The 15,101-nt window shown below is 30.8% G+C and overlaps 1 protein-coding gene across 1 annotated transcript in view; it reads right to left on the bottom strand.

The window, feature by feature from the left end:
- LOC127698282 (uncharacterized) overlaps positions 1 to 13,949 on the bottom strand; it is a 37,026-nt gene extending 23,077 nt beyond the window's left edge. Inside the window, exons 1-7 of the mRNA XM_052201673.1 lie at positions 13,731 to 13,949; positions 10,253 to 10,306; positions 8,689 to 8,795; positions 7,736 to 7,909; positions 6,079 to 6,190; positions 5,063 to 5,146; positions 898 to 935 (exon numbers count right to left, since the gene is read on the bottom strand). Coding sequence (XP_052057633.1) covers positions 898 to 935; positions 5,063 to 5,146; positions 6,079 to 6,190; positions 7,736 to 7,909; positions 8,689 to 8,795; positions 10,253 to 10,306; positions 13,731 to 13,769 — 608 coding nt within the window. The 5' untranslated portion in view covers positions 13,770 to 13,949. The remainder of the gene's footprint in view (positions 1 to 897; positions 936 to 5,062; positions 5,147 to 6,078; positions 6,191 to 7,735; positions 7,910 to 8,688; positions 8,796 to 10,252; positions 10,307 to 13,730) is intronic.
- Between the last annotated feature and the right edge of the window lie 1,152 nt (positions 13,950 to 15,101).

The following is a 15,101-nucleotide window of genomic DNA, read 5'->3' as shown; positions in this document are numbered from 1 at the left end:
CCGAAAACAATGCAAACACGATAAACTCTGACCTTTTGTCACGTGACCAAAATCTTGAACTTAGAAGCCATTAAATCATTTGTCATCCAACTATAACAACTTCAATTGACAAGGCCAGTTATGTAAAAAAACGGAATAATATAATAGAAAGGAATGAAAGCGTTAATAAAGTGATCAATGCATGACTGCCAAAAGAATGCCACATGACTGCTACGTTGAAATGACACTGTAATATATACGATTCATGTAAACGAAGTTGCAATATAGTATCGATCACAGCTAAACATTTGTAATAAATCCTTGAAATCTACTTTTCGTCTCCTAGTTTAAAAATACCACCAAACGATATCCATGCACAATTTGTCATTTATTAAATGTAAACGATTTGTATATAGAAATTTTCGGCGATGTAATATTTCATACACTTGTTCTTTAACATCATTATCAAAAGCACAGAAGATAAAACTCAGTGTAAGACTTTCCATTGAGCATAATTTCCAATGTGCAACGTCATTGATTTTGGATTGTTCGACGATCATTTAAGGTTATATTAGACATATTTTTTGTAATCCAGAATTAAAACCATGAAAAAAGTGTCCGATTAGTTTAACATGAACTACCAGCCTGCTATTTAAGAACAATGGCACCTATTTCAGTATTTCTGGGGGAAAATGCAAATCTAGAGTGCTAGCATAAGGCAGCTTAACTGCCTAAAAACTGAAATATTTGAGTTTTATAGACTCCTTAATTTTCAGAAAGGGTAAGAGCTTCAGCAAGTATGTTGAATAAGTACATAATAGGAATCTTTCTTGGAAATTCTATAAAACTAAATTCTCAATTCTAAATAAGACTTTTATAAAATTTCAAAGACAGTTGTATATCATGACTAATACTTACTTTATAAAGTCTGAAAATGGATCTTTGGTGGCATTTAGCTGAAAAATTACATATAATAAGTTAAATGTAGTATATTTCACTCTTTTATATATACATATTGCATATTTAACAAACTGATCACTCTATATTTTTCCAACACACCAAAAATATGTAAATACCACATCTCAGAAAAACAGGGCAGTATTTTTTCTGATTAAATATGATAAACAGTAAAACAATTACAGATATTTAAACAAGAGGCTCTCAAGAGCCTGAATCTCTCACCTGTAATTTTTTGCTTAAATCTTTCATCAATGATTATTTTTGCTTTTCAATATATATTAATGAGTGGCTTAAAAATGCCACTTAAATGTTCTTTGTTACTGTCATAATTTCTTCAAAAGCAAAAAAATGCATTTTACCCCTATGTTCCATTTTAGCCATAATGGCTATGTTTCTTGACGTACAAGGAAATAAAATACAAAATTTATACTTGATACTCTGAAACTCATTCAGCCCAAGTTTGACTAAAATTGATTCAGCAGTTTCAAAGGAGAAGATTTTTTAAAGTAAGCAAACTAGATGAACAAATTGTGAAAAATTGTCTTTAAAGGACAATAACTCCTTTATGGGGTCATATAAAAACTTATTTGTAGATCTTACTTTGCTGAACATTTTTGCTGTTTACAGTTTATCTTTATCTATAATAATATTCAAGATAATAACTGAAAACTGCAAAATTTCCTTTAAATCATCAATTCAGGGGCGATAACCTAAAAATCAGATACCCGATTTGGCTGATAACTTCAGGGCAGGTAGAACTTGACCTAATGAATACTTTAACTTCTTGTCTGATTCGCTCTAAATACTTTAGTTTTTGAGATATGTCAAAAACTGCATTTTACCCTATGTTCTATTTTAAGCCATGGCGGCCATGTTTTCTGAGGAAACAGAAAATTAAACACAAACTTTATTCTAGATAACCAAAGAATCATTCAGCTTAAGTTTGGTTTAATATGGTTCAGTAGTTTCAGAGTAGAAGACTTTTGAAAGTTAGAATACATGATAAACAAATTGTGTAAAATTGTCCTTAAAGGGCAATAACTCCTTGAAGGGATCAATTGACAATTTTGGTCATATTAAACTTATTTGTAGATCTTACTTTGCTGAACATTTTTGCTGTTTACAGTTTAACTTTATCTATAATAATATTCAAGATAATAACCAATAAAATGCTCCGCAGGGCGCAGCTTGATACGACCGCAGAGGTCGAACCCTGAACAGTTGGGGCAAGTATGGACACAACATTCAAGCTTGATACAGCTCTGAATTTGGATTGTGATTAAATATTTGACACAGCATAGGTTTCTGACACAGAATGAATGTGGTCTAAGAACTTAAAAATTTTAAATTGGACATTCACCTATTATGGTCCAATATCCAAAATCTAAATACATGGTTAGATTCAGCATATCAAAGAACCCTAAGAATTCAATTTTTGATGAAATCAAACAAAGTTTAATTTTGGACCCTTTTGACCTCAATGTGGACAAAGTTGATAATGGGGCCCAAAAATCAAAAATCTAAATACATGGTTAGATTCAGCATATCAAAGAACCCCATATATTCAATTTTTGTTGAAATCAAACAAAGTTTAATTTTGGACCCCGATTTGGACCAACTTGAAAACTGAGCCCATAATCAAAAATCTAAATACATGTTTAGATTCAGAATATCAAAGAACCCTAAAAATTCAATTTTTGTTAAAATCAAACTAAGTTTAATTTTGGACCCTTTGGACCTTAATGAAGACCAATTTGAAAACGGAACCAAAAATTAAGAATCTAAATACATGGTTAGATTCGGCATATCAAAGAACCCCAATAATTCAATTTTTGACGAAATCAAACAAAGTTAAATTTTGGACCCTTTGGACCTCAATGTGGACCAATTTAAAAACGGGGCTCAAAATCCAAAAACTTAATACACGGTTAGATTCAGCATATTAAAGAACCCCAAGAATTCAAGAATAAAATCCCATTGAAATTGATCAAGTTATAAGCAATTTATACGAAGTATCTTCTTTTGCACAATACTGTGCAATTGAATATTTCTTGCTATTGCGCAATACTGTACAATTGACAATTTCTTGCTATTGTGCAATATTGTGCTATTGGATATTTCTTGCTATTGCGCAATACTGTGCAATTGAAGATTTCTTGCTATTGCGCAATACTGTGCAATTGAAGATTTCTTGCTATTGTGCAATACTGTCCAATTGAAAATTTCTTGCTATTGCACAATACTTATTATATAATAACTTACACATCCTGTTTGGTGTGTATCTCCTACCATATCATTATTATTTGCTTTTAAATATAAATCAGTAATAACCAACTTAAAATGGAAAATTTTAAAAGAAAAAAAAAAGGAAAAACAGAAAAAAAAAGAAAAAAAAAAAAATCCCCCCCCTAAATTTTTTGAACCCCCTTATGATTCATCACCCCCAAACTCAATCCCAGCCTTCCCTTTGTGGTATGGTACCTTGCAGTACAATTTCAGAGAGATCCATACACTTGAACACAAGTTATTGTCTGGAAACTAGAAAAATGCTTATTTTTGGCCCCTTTTTGGCCCCCAATTCCTAAACGTTTCGGGCAGTTACCCCCAAACTTAATTCCAGCTTTCCCTTTGTGATATGGAACCTTGTAGTACAATTTCAGAAATATCTAAATACTTACACACAAGTTATTGTCATGAAACTAGGAAAATGCTTGTTTTTTGCCCCTTTTTTGGCCCCTAATTCCTAAAATTTTGAGACAATTACCCCCAAAATCAATCCCAGCATTCCTTTTGTGATATGGAACCTTGTGGTACAATGTCAGAGATATCCATACACTAACACACAAGTTATGTCTGGAAGTTACAAAAATGCTTATTTTTGGCCCCTTTTTGGCCCCTAATTCCTTTACTGTTGGTACCATAACCCCCAAAATCAATCCCAACCTTCCTTTTGCTGTATTGAACCTTGTGGTAAAATTTCATAGAGATCCATTCACTTAAACTAAAGTTAGAGTGCGAAAACCAATGTGTCTTCGGACGACGCCGGACGACGCCAGACGACGACGACGACGACGACGACGACGACGTCATACCAATATAAGACCAAAAATTTTTTAATTTTTGCGGTCGTATAAAAACTGCAAAATTTCCTTAAAATTACCAATTCAGTGGCAGCAACCCAACAATGGGTTGTTAGATTCATCTGAAAATTTAAGGGCTGATAGAACTTGACCTAATGAACAATTTTACCCCTATGTAAGATTTGCTCTAAATGCTTCAGTTTTTGAGATATAAGCCAAACACTGCATTTTACCCCTGTGTTTTATTTTTAGCCATGGCGGCCATGTTTTCTTCAAAAATTTATTCTAGATACCCTAAGGATCGTTCAGCTTAAGTTTGGTTGGATTTGGTTCAGTAGTTTCAGAGAAGAAGATGTTTGAAATAGTTTACACCGGATGGACGACGACGACGGAAGCCAAGTGATGGCAAAAGCTCACATTTCCTTTGGAAAGGTGAGCTAAAAAGACAAAAACTACAAATTAAAATATCAATAAACTGTTGACACAGAGATATGTCTCCCCTGCATGTAATTCTGACAATAAAATGCAAATGTTGATATTAAAATGTCAATACTTTAACATGTAAAATGTGCAAACCATTGAAAATCAATGAACCATAACTGAAAGTTCAGGACCAAATAATCTCCATAGAAATAATATGTCAGTACTATAAATACAACTGCATACCAAATATTATTAACCTATAAGTTGTTCCCCTTAAACTAACCTTATCACAAACTTTAGTATGTAAATTATGTAAAACAACCAAAGTCAATGAACCATAACTGAAGGTCCAGGGCCAAATAATCTCCATGGAAATGCCATACTCCTGTAAAAAAGGATCTACCAAACTTAAATGCATACTCAATATGTAACTCTGGCATTATTATAAGAGTACAAAAATCAACTCAATGTATTCTGGAGAGAAGATTTTTTTTTACAGATAAGTGCAATATTGATAAAATTTTCTATTCAAAAGGGTCATCTGTTCAACAAAAGTCTGATCGGCAATATGACCAAATTGGAGTATTCGGAATTTTCTTCCAAGTTTTTAATTTCTTTACCATGGTATCTATATCTTTGAGTTCATAAAACACCATTAACTTGACTCTGATAGCAGCATCATCAGCTGTTCTCACTTCATCAACCTTTAAAATAACAAACCAATATCAATTAAATATCAAACACTGTTTTGACAAAAGTGTTATTTTGACAATATTCAGCATCTTCATTTTGCATAGAAGAGTTAACAAAAGCAGTGACTGACAATCTAAAGATATGTTTATTTGAAAATATTCAAAGTATTTACTCTAATAACATTTTTTACTAGAGATGTGTCAATACCAACAGACTCCTTCAATAATTTATTTTTTGGAGTCGAGTAGGATATACAGGATTGTAGTTCCATCAGAAGAATAGAGGGGTAAATCGGTTTATATGTACATAAGTCAACAGGTTGTCAGGTGTTTAATTTTATGTACAAAGGACGACAGGTAGACAAGTATACAGTTTGAAAGGTCAACATAAATATATGAGCATTCTTGGTGACAATGGTGAACTGTCGACTGTAGATCTATCGACTGTCAACCACTATAATGATTATTTTTTTGGTATAAATTTAATTTAATGATTTCTTTTTATAGTTTTTGTCAACTGTCAATCTGTCAACTGTCTACTTGTTAATTGTTACCACTTAATCATTATTCTGGTGTAATGAAATGATTATATTTTGTCGACTTAATTTACAATTCAAATTGTTGACCTGTATTTTTTTCTTATATATCTTAAATATATTTATTTCCCAAGACTACAGAAGCGTCTAATTTTTTTATAAAACCGGGAACTATAGTACTGTATATCCTACTTGAGCCATTTGTTTTAAGTAAAATATAAAAAGCAAGGTATGTTCAATGCGACTGTGTCTTTTTTAAATATTATTTATGACCAAAAGCATACATAGATTTACCAATTTTTCTTGCTTGTTTTTTATCCTTATATATTCTAATTTGCAATAATTCATAATTTTCATTTTCATTTTACAAACAAAAAGGACTAAAATAAAATTTTTGCTGTTACTCACATTATAATAAAACTGGTCTGGAATAATTTTCAGTCTTGAGAATCTGTTACTGTTTGGAATCATACTGGTTTTGTTGTCTGGATCTACTCCATGCCAGCAAAATTCATGTAGCCTGCAAAAAAAAATACAATTATATTTTTAGGATTGGTACATGATAGCCAACGTCTCCTGCCCATTAACTGTATTTTTCCATATCGCTTATATTTCAAAGGGGATAACTTTAAATAATAAATGGGGAATGTGTCCATAGGACACAGATGATGCCCCTGCTTGCATATAACGTTATAAAGGGACATAACTGAAGAACTGTAAAAGTGATGCTACCCAATTTGTACTTGATCTGAGTTTTGTGGTAATAAGCATTGTTTATAAGTTTCATAACATTTAGTTGATGCAAACTTATGTAAGAGAACGGAAACGAAAAATTCAGCATTTTTTCCATTTGTAAAGGGGCATAACTCTAGAAAGGTAAAAGTGACGCCACCAAATTTCAAAATTGATCTGTATTTTGTGCTTATGAGCATTGTGTATAAGTTTCATAATATTTGGTTGGTGCAAACTTAAGTAAGAGAACGGAAACGAAAAATTCAGCAATTTTTCCATTTGTAAAGGGGCATAACTCTAGAACGATGAAAGTGATGCCACCAAAATTCAAACTTGATCTGTGTTTTGTGGTAATAAGCATTGTGTATAAGTTTCATAACATTTGGTTGAGGCAAATTAAAGTAAGAGAACAGAAACGAAAAATTCAGCAATTTTTTCATTTGTAAAGGGGCATAACTCTAGAACGGTAAAAGTGACGCCACCAAATTTCAAAATTGATCTGTATTTTGTGCTTATGAGCATTGTGTATAAGTTTCATAATATTTGGTTGAGGCAAACAAAAGTTAGAGAACAGAAACCAATTTTGGGACTTACAGACGGACGTTGGATGGACGTACAGACAGACAAGGGTAAAACTTAATGCCCCCTCCGCTACGGTGGGGGCATAAAATAAAGTCCACACTAATTTTCCATTTTTTTTGTGATATTGCTGATGTAGATTTATTTAAAACTTTGACACAAGTTTAAAAAAAATTCAATAAGGAATGAACTTGAAATCTGGCTTACAATGTTGATTTTCCATATTATTAATAATTCAAAGGGACTTATATGTATCCCCCAAAAAATAATCAATCAACTCTATTTTTTGTACTCATCCAAAATAATGTTACCTATGATCTTAATTAAACTCCAATGAGAACTGTATGTTAGAGAGCACTTACAATGTTAATTTTCCATATTCTCTTCAAATTTTCAAGTTGCATAATAAAAAAATCATCAAACTGTCTTCATCTTACAACTCGTAAAAGATATTGCCAATCAAAATCTTTTCACATTTAAAAGTTTTAATTAATTTATTCTATATCAAAGAATTCAAATACTCAGCAATTCCTTTCAAATACATAAAATGTGAAAATAGGTACCGGGTATGCATTAAAAATATGAAAAGTGTTCAGCATACAGTGACCACTTGGTTAACAGATGTATCTATTGTTAATTTGGTTTTGTCCAGTGTAAACCTTAGTTCTATCTTCGTAATCATCAGGGATAATTTTCACTGTAATTTTGATTTTTTTTAAATTCCTTAAACAAAAAACTCAAAACTTTTTTTTACCATTCACTTTCTTTTGGCATGAATAAGGTTGGTCCAAACTGTACATATCTAGTGACTTTGTTGGTCTCCTTATCTTGTTTATAGACAACTAAAGCTTCATTTGCGTCAAGTGATTCCATTGGGTAGGCCTTAACAAACTTTTGGTGAAGTGGATTCTCATAAATAACACATGGTCTGCAAATATATGGTAAGTATTTCAATCAAAATTTAAACAATAAAAAAAAGTCTTATTACAAACAGGATTTATTGAAATTCCTTATCACCAACTTTAAAGAATTTTAAGGATTAAACGCCTTTTTAAAGGAATTTATTGGTGTATAAACTCAACCAATTCACTCACAAACAAATAAAAGTTCGAAGGATTTTTATGATATGTTTGTGAGTGACTTGGTCCAGTTTATACACCAATATATTCCTTTAAAAAGGCGTTTAATCCTTATAATTCTTTAAAATTGGTGATAAGGAATTTATTTTTCCACACTCGTAACCTCTATCACATGTAAATTGTATATATGTGTCGTCAAATTGGCCTGGCGCATTGATATATTTGTTGGTTAACGCAAAAATATGTACTCCATGAAATTTGCTATATGATAAAAAATCAACTAAAAAAATATCTTATTATCATTCAAATGAATGTTTTGGGTTTATTATTAAATTTAACGATTAGCACGAAGTGAAAATAAATATTTTCAACGTCGAACCGGATTGTGTTATTATTGCCGCCATTTTGTTTACATTAATTACGAAAAGTAGTTCGGTCAACGTCGTCTATCGAAAAATTAACAACATCAAAATCCACTACCGGAAGTCCTCTCGACCAATCATATAAATGTATTCCCTAATATGCAAATCATATAAGAATTATTTTTACATAACATGTATGGTAGTTTTTACTTTGAACTATCAGATACGGTAAATAACTTGAACATATAGAACTATTGACTCCTTACCCTTTCAAATGTTCCACTTGACCATCATTGTACCTCACAATTACATAGGAATTCTGGTTCACTGCAGTCCTCTTTAGTATCTGAAATCTTTCTCTCCATAAAAATAACTGCAATAAATATTGGCCAAAAAGTTCATAAAATGTCAACATTTTCATCAGTTTTCACTGCAAATCATATCATGGAAGGTTTGTTATTTTGATGCAAGTTTAGTTTTCTTTTCTTCTTACAACAAGGTGATTTAAATCTACTAAAATATATATCCAAAGGAATCGTTTTGTTTTATCAACAAACATTTGGTTTATTGATATTAAAAGTAATTTCAGTACACATATTAACTAACAGAGGTGAAGTAGATTTGCAGTTTCTGGGGAATCAAAAACCTTTCTCATTTCAATGTCTTTTAATTCTTTTTTTGTTTTTTTGCTTGTTTATGTGGAATTCTAGTATGTGCCTGTAATTCAGTGGTTGTCGTTTGTTGCTGTATATCATATTTGTTTTTTGTTCATTAATTTGGTACATAAATCAGGCCCTTAGTTTTCTCGTTTGAATTGTTTTACATTTGTCATTTCAGGGCCTTTTATAGCTGACTATGCTGTATGGGTTTTACTCATTGTTGAAGGCTGTATGGTGACCTATAGTTGTTTATTTCTGTGTCATTTGGTCTCTTTTGGAGAGTTGTCTCATTGGCAATCATACCACATCTTTTTTTTATAACCAACTTCAACAAATTATTTTTTAAACATACTATATTATGTGATTGTTTTTTATGGCTTAGTTGTAATATTTCCTTACTTTGGTGTTATTTGTCATGCTTTAAATTGGTTGTCAAAGAAGAAATTTTGGTAAATTAATGTCAGTCTATTGGTTAGCTCTGACATTAATTTGGATTTCTTACTTAAGGTAAAGAAAAATCAAGGTCAGTGACCCCTAGTTATTATATTGAAAATTTAAAGTACATTGACCCAGAAGTCTTTTACAGAAGTTTGAGAAAAATCATAAATTGAACCATGAAATAGCCAATCGATTAATTTCAAAATAAAAAGGGTTTGGGTTGGCAACTGACTATATATATATAAGGACCTGTTTTGTGTTCACATAGTTCATTATTATTATACTTCTTTACAAATTGTCTATGTAGAAGTGGCTGGGTGCTCTCTGAAACCACCAATAGCAAAGAAAATTTGCATACCCATGGTATGTCACTCCAGAGCCATTGTGGCTGAAGGATTCGGTTGATATCTACTGATCACAACTTATTTAAACATTGGCCTTTGAGTATTGATGAGTGGGCAAATGCATTTCCATAACCCTTATTCTAAGAAATATAATCATAAACTGATTCAATTTTTTGGAAGTTACATAGCACTTTACATCATAACATGCATTCAGGCTTCCTTTTATCCTACTGCATTTTCATAAAACTTCATTTTGTGCTGTTTTTATTTTTGATCTCCTTTTTTAAATAAAAATGGTATATTTTATTTCCAATATATCTACTTAATTCTTAGGTCAAAATGATTAAAAATCTCCAAAAAAATATCAAATTAATGTAAAAGCAGCTTACCCTCTTTGGCCCCTCTTCAATTCTGGCCTCGCCTTCATGGTTATAAACTAATGCCTTCAAAAAGAAAAAAATCATGTACAATTTTGCTTAAAAAATCATTATATAAATATCTTATTCTCCATCTTTTTTAATATTTCATCTCTTTTTTTTTTAAATAAGGTGGTCTAAAGTTACAGATTAGATTCACTTAAATTTTCATGAAAAAGTGTTAAAAGTTGGTTCATTTCAGATAAAACAATACAGGCCATCATACACAATTTTGAGAAATATGAGGTTATAAATATAAATTTAATGATATAAAAAATACAGATTATGTACATGATATATGGGAAAATATATTTTTTGTGTAATATTATGAATACATGATGCAAAATGAAATAGGAGAAAGGGCAAATTACAAAGTTAAGTTGGTAATGTTGGTAAAGAATATGAGACTAGGAAAACAAGGCAGTGGCAGGTCCAGAGACACTCTAACCTTTTCATTGGATTTGTTTCTTTTAAAATTATGTCAAAATTATTTGAAATTCTGTTTAAACCTGGAATTTCCAACCCTGAGGTAAAACTCATGTTAAAGTTTGAGTACATGTATCCGTTGGCTGTGTGGGATTTATATAAACGCAGCCATGTCCAGTCAGAATGGGACATTTAAAATACAATGCCTTGAGTAGGAAAATTGTGCATGATCTCTGCAAATTAAGTCCCTGTCCAACATACTCTCATTTTCAAATGGCAGTTGAAATTCTTGCCCTTCATATCAATTGATCTACTTTACAGAACCTGCACATTGAATTTATTATCAATTTGCTATTCTTCTGAAAATGCATCATATATTTGCCACTGGACATTAAGCAAACAACAATCAATCAATCACGTTTTCTAATGCATGCTTTTCAACATAAGGGCATTTTAAAAGTAATGATCCATTTTTGAGATTTTTCCTGTTTCAAATTTTATAACCAATGCTTTGTTTGTGAGCTCTCCTTTTGCTTTGTTTACCATGTTCTAATTCCAACATAACATGGTGTACATGTATGTGCCTGACTTCTCAATCAAAATTGCAGAAGTTAATTTTTCCTTCACGGAAATCAAAATATGATTACTATCAAGAACAGATGAACCTATAACACCAGGACTCTAAATATATTATATTCTTACTATACAAATGCTTGTATCAATCAATGATTTTCAATTAAAATAAATGACTTTTAAATATGAAAAAATAGTGAACAAATTCCTCAACAGCTTGACATGGCTTTTGAATATTCTATCTGAAATCAAAAATAGATTGTTTGCACTGTTAATTTATATATCAAACAGATCATAATATCTGAGTTGGGTGATTAGTCCAAGGATTTAGATGGTAATGCTAAATCCTTGACTGGTCCAAACTTTTGTCCTCTTTTAAGCTCAAAGTACAGTAAATGGGATAAGTCACAGATTATGGTAATTTTTTTTATACAACTTTGGCTCTTTGAACTATAACTGAAAAAAGAAAAAAATAGTGCATTTATCCGTTTTATTTTCTGAAATAGATATATGACTGAATTAATTTTTTTACAAATAAATGTGGATAGTGTCCACATGTGGACACAGATGATGCCCCCACTTGCATATCATATAGTTATAAAGGGACATAACTGAAGAACGGTAAAAGTGACGCTACGCAAATTTGACCTTGATCTGAGTTTTGTAGTAATAAGCATTGTGTGTAAGTCTCATAAAATTTGGTTGAGGCTAACTTATAAGTAGAGAACAGAAACTAAAAATTCAGCAATTTTTCTATTTGTAAACACGCATAACTCTAGAACGGTTGTGTATAAGTTTTATAACATTTGGTTGAGACAAACTAGAGTTAGAGAACGGAAATGAAAAATTCAGCAATTTTTATGTTTATAAAGGGACATAACTCAAGAATGGTAAAAGTGACGCCACCAAATTTCGTACTTAATCTGTATTATGTAGTAATAAGCATTGTGTATAAGTTTCATAACATTTGGTTGAGGCAAACTAAAGTTAGAGAACGGAAACAAAAAAATTGTACATTATCTTAGTTTGGAGGTAATGAATATTGTGTATAGGTTTCATAATGTTTGGTTGGGGCAAACTTAAGTTACAGAATGGAAACTAAAAATTTTGCAATCTTTCGATTTATAAACATGATCATGATAAAGGGGCATTACTCAATAATGGTTAAAGTGACACTTCCCAAATTCAACTTGATCTGTGTTTTATCAGTGGAAGGCAAAATTAAACATTGCATTGTATAAAGCATTAATTGATTGTAGTTGATTCAACTATAATCATGGACAAAGGAAGATAACTCCAATTCTAGAAATTACTTGAATAATGACATTGATATTTTTAGAAATTACATTTAGTTTAGACAAACTCAAGTTAAAGTAAAAGTGAGGGCACCAAAATTCACACTTGATCTGTATATTGTGGTAATAAGCATTGTGTATAAGTTTCATAACATTTGGTTGAGGCAAACTTAAGTTAGAGAACGGAAACGAAAAATTTAGCAATTTTTCCATTTGTAAAGGGGCATAACTCTAGTAGAACGGTAAAAGTGACACCACCAAAATTCAAAGTTGATCTGTATTTAGTGGTAATAAGCATTGTGTATAAGTTTCATAACATTTGGTTGAGGCAAACTAAAGTTAGAGAACGGAAACCAACTTTGGGACGTACGGACGTACAGACAGACAAGGTTAAAACTTAATGCCCCCTCCACTACTGCGGGGGCATAAAAACGCAAATTTTTATGGAGAGCACATACCAATGGCCAAAAAAAAATAAATGTAAGTGTTGTTGATACATAAATATCTGTTTAAATGATGTAAATTAATCATAAGGTCACAAACTTGGCTTTTGGTGTATTATCCAATTTATGTTACCTAGTTTGCTAACAGTACAGTTGCTTACCAGTACTATGCTACGAAAGTAGTGGTAATCAAGATAGTGGAGGGAAGAATAAAGAAGTTGATAGATACATAAAAAATATTTTATAGTATGCTTATTTCTACAGTTTTTTTTTGTATTTTTCACCGAAAACACCACATTGTATGATTTAATTTGTACTGTCGATCATGACCATGAAGACTTTAAAGTCTGTAACCCTATGATTATATAAATTTTACTTCATTTAAACAGAAATGTACATTTGTAAATGTATCAAATTAATTTTAAGACAAATTTAATAAAGTTTTTCGCTCATTTTATGTGTTTCCTATACAAATGTGTATCAACTTTTTTGAAATACTTCAGTAATATTTCAAAAAAAAGATAGATGCATTATTTCATAGTTTAATGAGCCAATTTGAAAGATGTCAGCAAAATTTTACAAAAATCTGACATAGCTCATTTACTGTATCTTGACTGGGACTATTACACTAACATATATTAGTCCTAGAGCTTTGCTTAATAAAAATTGTACTGTAATGTGTTTAAAATAAAAATAGTATAACTGCAAGCTCACCTGTTCTCCAACATCTAAAGTTTCCCATCCAACAGTCATTATATTTAAGTTTTTGTTTCACTTTGGAAGATTTATAAAATGTATTGTAATATAATAAATATCTTGTTAATGTATATTTGAAAATAATTGTTTATTTTTGGTTATGATCGTCTTATTTCTTATTCGTGTTGAAATTACATTCTTCCGGTCACGATTTGTTTACATTATTCCCATTAATTATCTCCCTTGATGCGTGGAAAGAAAAAGATCGAGGGTCGAGAAGGGTTCAATCTTAAAATCAGATATTTCCCTTTCACTTTGCTCCGTTCATAAATAGACAGACATATAAGATCATATAATAATTAGATTCTGCTAGAGTTGTGAATCTCTTGTATCTGTCTCTGGTTTAGAGGACATAGATGTTTATTCTAAAATCTTATTTCAAAACTTGGATTTCATTTTATTAATCTAAAGCCTTTTGTTATTAAAATTTATTTAAAACACATTCAAGAGAGAATCAAAGATACAGCCTTTAAAAAGCAAGAGACTGACATCAATCAAGATAAAAAAATAAACTTCTTTAATACTATATAAACCAAATACAAGACCCTCATATGTTGATCAATGCAAATCCAAATGTGATAGATCTACATTATGTAAGTTAAGGATAAGTGCTCATACTTTGTCTGTTGAAAGAGGGGGATATTTTTAAAAATATACTGAAGCAGAGTAGGATATGTCTTTGCTGCAACAATGGGGACATTGAAGATGAACAACATTTTCTTTTAAAATGTTATTCCTATAAATATTTGAGGGATAACTTCATAAAAAAGTTAGATAATGATCTAGTGAACAATAAATTACTTTCTTTATCATAAAACTTGCTTATATCAATTCTAAATAGTAATTCCCCAGCAGTATCAAAATTATTGTGAACTATTTGAATGAATGCTTGTCGGTGAGAAACTCATTGTCAAAAGGTACTAGATTTTTCTCGTACTTATCACTGTCACTCCTTCTTTCTACATATGTTATTGTAGTTTGTCTGTATTTTGTTTGTTGATATGTTAGTGCTAATATAAAGTTATCTTATCATATCTTATCTTTACGTAAATGATATAGAAATAGAATTAATTAAACAGTGTATTGAGCCATATGAAGTCAGAATGTATGAATGTTTTAATATAGAAACTTTAGTATCTTTATTTGATACTTATTTTATAAGTATTATGAATTATGCCAGTGAAGTCTGGGCTTTCATAAAGCCGAAGATATAGAAAAATTACATTTATATTATATGAAAAGAATTTTAAAAGTTAGAAAAGGAACTGTTAATCACATAGTATGTTTTAAGTTGGGCAGATTGCCGTTGTATGTAACTTTAAAACAGTC

Source organism: Mytilus californianus, unplaced genomic scaffold (genome assembly GCF_021869535.1).
Source record: "Mytilus californianus isolate M0D057914Y unplaced genomic scaffold, xbMytCali1.0.p SCAF_4, whole genome shotgun sequence".
Classification (NCBI taxonomy): Eukaryota; Metazoa; Mollusca; class Bivalvia; order Mytilida; family Mytilidae; genus Mytilus; species Mytilus californianus.
This window is presented reverse-complemented; position numbering and strand designations above follow the sequence as displayed.